Here is a 3,054-nt window from a genome sequence, read left to right on the forward strand (position 1 = left end):
AAAAAAAGTTTCTTTCTCATCAGCTCTGATAAAATACCACCCATCCCATTAGACTTGAGGATGGAGTGCTAAAAGAGACAGAAATGGAGGAGGAGGGAAAAGTGAGATTTGAAGGAAGGGAAGGTATTTGAGAAATCTGCTCCAATTAGATATCACCCAAGTAGCAAACATTATTCGAATAATCCTAAAGGGGAACAAAAGTTTAATCCCTCCCCAGTTTTGTTAGGGGAGACAGGGTATACCCACACAAAAAGTAAATTATTAATTCCCAGAAATATCCTATTAAAAGTGAAATTAGCAATGTAGACACAGGGGTTCTGGTGCACTAAGGAAAACCGTGTGCTGAGTGGTCAGATAAAGCTGATAAGGGAGATGGGCTTCAAACAGCACCTGCGAGATGAGGGAAGAAAAAGAGTCACTCTGGATTTAGAGGAACAAACAGAGCAGAAATCATTGGGTGGGTTCATCCAGCTGGGATTTGGGGAGGAAATAGTAGATGAAAATCTGTTGGGAAGATAAGTTGAAGGAGAGACTATGGAAATCTGTGAATTCTAGGTTATAGGGCCAAGAGTTTCTTCTGTGGGAAATAGAGTTCTGCTGAAGTTTCTGAATAGGAGAGTGACATGATGAAGGTATTCTGAGAAAATTAACCTGATATTAATATTGAATGGACTGCTATGTATGTGGATAAGAAAAGTAAGCATAAAATAAAGGCTAGAAGCAGCCTAATTAATTTATCTGTTCTCCTAGTTGTAAACTCTGAGGACCTGCATCCAGAATAGAAACAATATGAGAATAAGAATGCAGTCTTTAGAGCCAGACTGCTGGGGATCAAATTCGAGCTGTGCCACTTAATAATTGAATGGCCATAAGCAAATTACTTAACTTTCTTTGGCCCAGTTTCCTCATCCATTAAAGGGGGTAATAACAAACAAAAAGCATTTACTGTGCTTGGTACATGGCAAATGCTATGCACATGTTAGCTGTCTGCAGCCGTAACATATACACAGCTGTACAACCAACAGACCACAGATCTACTATTTGTCTATATTTAAAGAACCTGTGGAGACAGAACCTCATAATCCCTTACTAAAACAAAGCCATCATCAAAATGAACTTCGACCTACCATCTGCCCTCCAGAGTCAACATAATTTTATAGTTTTATGAAATCAAGTGGACTTTTCAGAACAAAAGTCAAGCAGCAGAACATGTGAAAACACTCATTTCGGGGTAAGGGGAATAAACAAACAAAAAAAACTCATAACAAATTACCTGTGTGGTGACCATGACTATCTTCAAAATCTGCAAACCCAGTTTCCATGGAATCTGGTGTCTGGCTCGGTATTTTTCACAAGGGTTCATGAAGTAAAACTTCAGGTCTTCCCTCAGACATTCTTCTTTCACCTCAGAATCAAGATGAGCCATTGCATTTCTGCCACAGAAGACCAATTTTTAAATACACAGAACATGTAGATGAACACATCAGAAAGCTCCTAAGTAATACTTCCCATTCATGTGCTTTACTCATTCTTACAAGCAAAAGTCTCTCTCTAACCAATGAACTCTTCTTCTCTTTTGAACACTGAAAATTACTCAGGACCCTCTACCACTTAGCTATCTATCTTGTTCAAAATGGCCATTCTCAAAAATTATAAGAATAGGATTTTATTTTATTTATAAGACTCACTAATTCCTATATCTTAACAAATAGTATTCACCTGTCACTGAGGTATTAACAAAAACTAGATGGGATACTTTCATATATTCCAAGTCTGAAAGCATAGAAATTTAGTATAGACTAATGAAATTAAATGGTTCAGGAAATAGAGAATTTTTGTTCTACAACTCTGTACTGAAAGAAGGATTATGTCGCCTTTTTTCAGATAATATATTAGTGATTATAAGACCCCCAAATATAAAAATCTTTAAAAAGTTAAAATAGCATCTCTCTACTACGCACAAATAGAGATATCTGTATCACCTTATATTCTTAAAATTTGCTTTCACTGTTTCAAAGGCTCTGGACTCAGAATGGGCATATGACTCAAGCAAAGCAGAAAAGAATCAATGAGATGTGGTCACAGGACTACTGATGGGAGAGAAGTGACCTTCCCACTAAGTAGTCCCCAAAGTGGGGTGTGAAAACAATCCACAAAAAAAAAAAATGTTAATACTTCTATTTTATTCTTTATCATAAAAACAAAAAACGAACTTTACTGATAATTCACAGAACACATAGAATAATACTGGTATGCAGTAGCATCGTAATTTATAAATAAATACACGCATATTGGGGATATGTTCTTAACTTTTACTGTTGGATGCATAATCAATAAAGTTTGGTGAACAGAGACTTAAAGCATAGGCCATGAGTCTGGAAATTCTGGAAGCCATCTCACCATCACAGGAAAGCTTTCCAAAGAGTGGAGCTAACACAGAGCAGACAGAGATAGACACTAAGGCTAATGACAGTGTTTGAGTTCCTGGACCCAGCTGTGCTTAAAGCCATTCATTCCAAGAGTTTCTATTTGAGCTAACAAATACACTTTGAGGCTTAAGCCAGTTTGAATCAGATTTCTGTTTCTTACAATAGGAAGTATGTGTATGGTAAGCTTAATGAATAAATTCTATTAAGTTTAACCAATCATTCAAGCTACTCAATTTCTAGGGAAGTTTTACAATTGAGGGTCATTCTTAGGGATCTTTTCACCTGAAATGTATAAATGACATACTTCCATACTGACTTATGACCTATGTTATCTACCTTGATTAACAAGTTTAAAGGAAGCTCAAAAGAGAAAGACTAGTAGAAAGAGCAAGAAGAGGGAGGGATAAAAAAAAAAAAGAAGAAGAAGATGCTAGATAAAATGCATCTTTTGCAGGGGAGATAGAGGAAGTAACTTGTAAAAGAAAACAGCAAAATGGAGTTGATATTGTAAGTTTCTCACCTAACAATAGATATAAGCAATTAATCATGTATAGCATAATGCAAGACTACTTGCAAACACCAATCACAGCTCTTTCAAAGCAATTTGTGAAACCCCTTTGGAAGT

At 36.2% G+C, this 3,054-nt stretch overlaps 1 protein-coding gene across 1 annotated transcript in view; it reads right to left on the reverse strand.

Moving 5' to 3' along the window:
• The window catches only part of MCOLN2 (mucolipin 2), a 35,325-nt gene extending 33,899 nt beyond the window's left edge, over positions 1-1,426 (reverse strand). Inside the window, 1 exon segment of the mRNA XM_025052080.1 lies at positions 1,274-1,426. Coding sequence (XP_024907848.1) covers positions 1,274-1,426 — 153 coding nt within the window.
• Positions 1,427-3,054: the final 1,628 nt, after the last annotated feature.

The sequence above is a fragment of the Pteropus alecto genome, unplaced genomic scaffold (assembly GCF_000325575.1).
Source record: "Pteropus alecto unplaced genomic scaffold, ASM32557v1 scaffold25, whole genome shotgun sequence".
Lineage (NCBI taxonomy): Eukaryota > Metazoa > Chordata > Mammalia > Chiroptera > Pteropodidae > Pteropus > Pteropus alecto.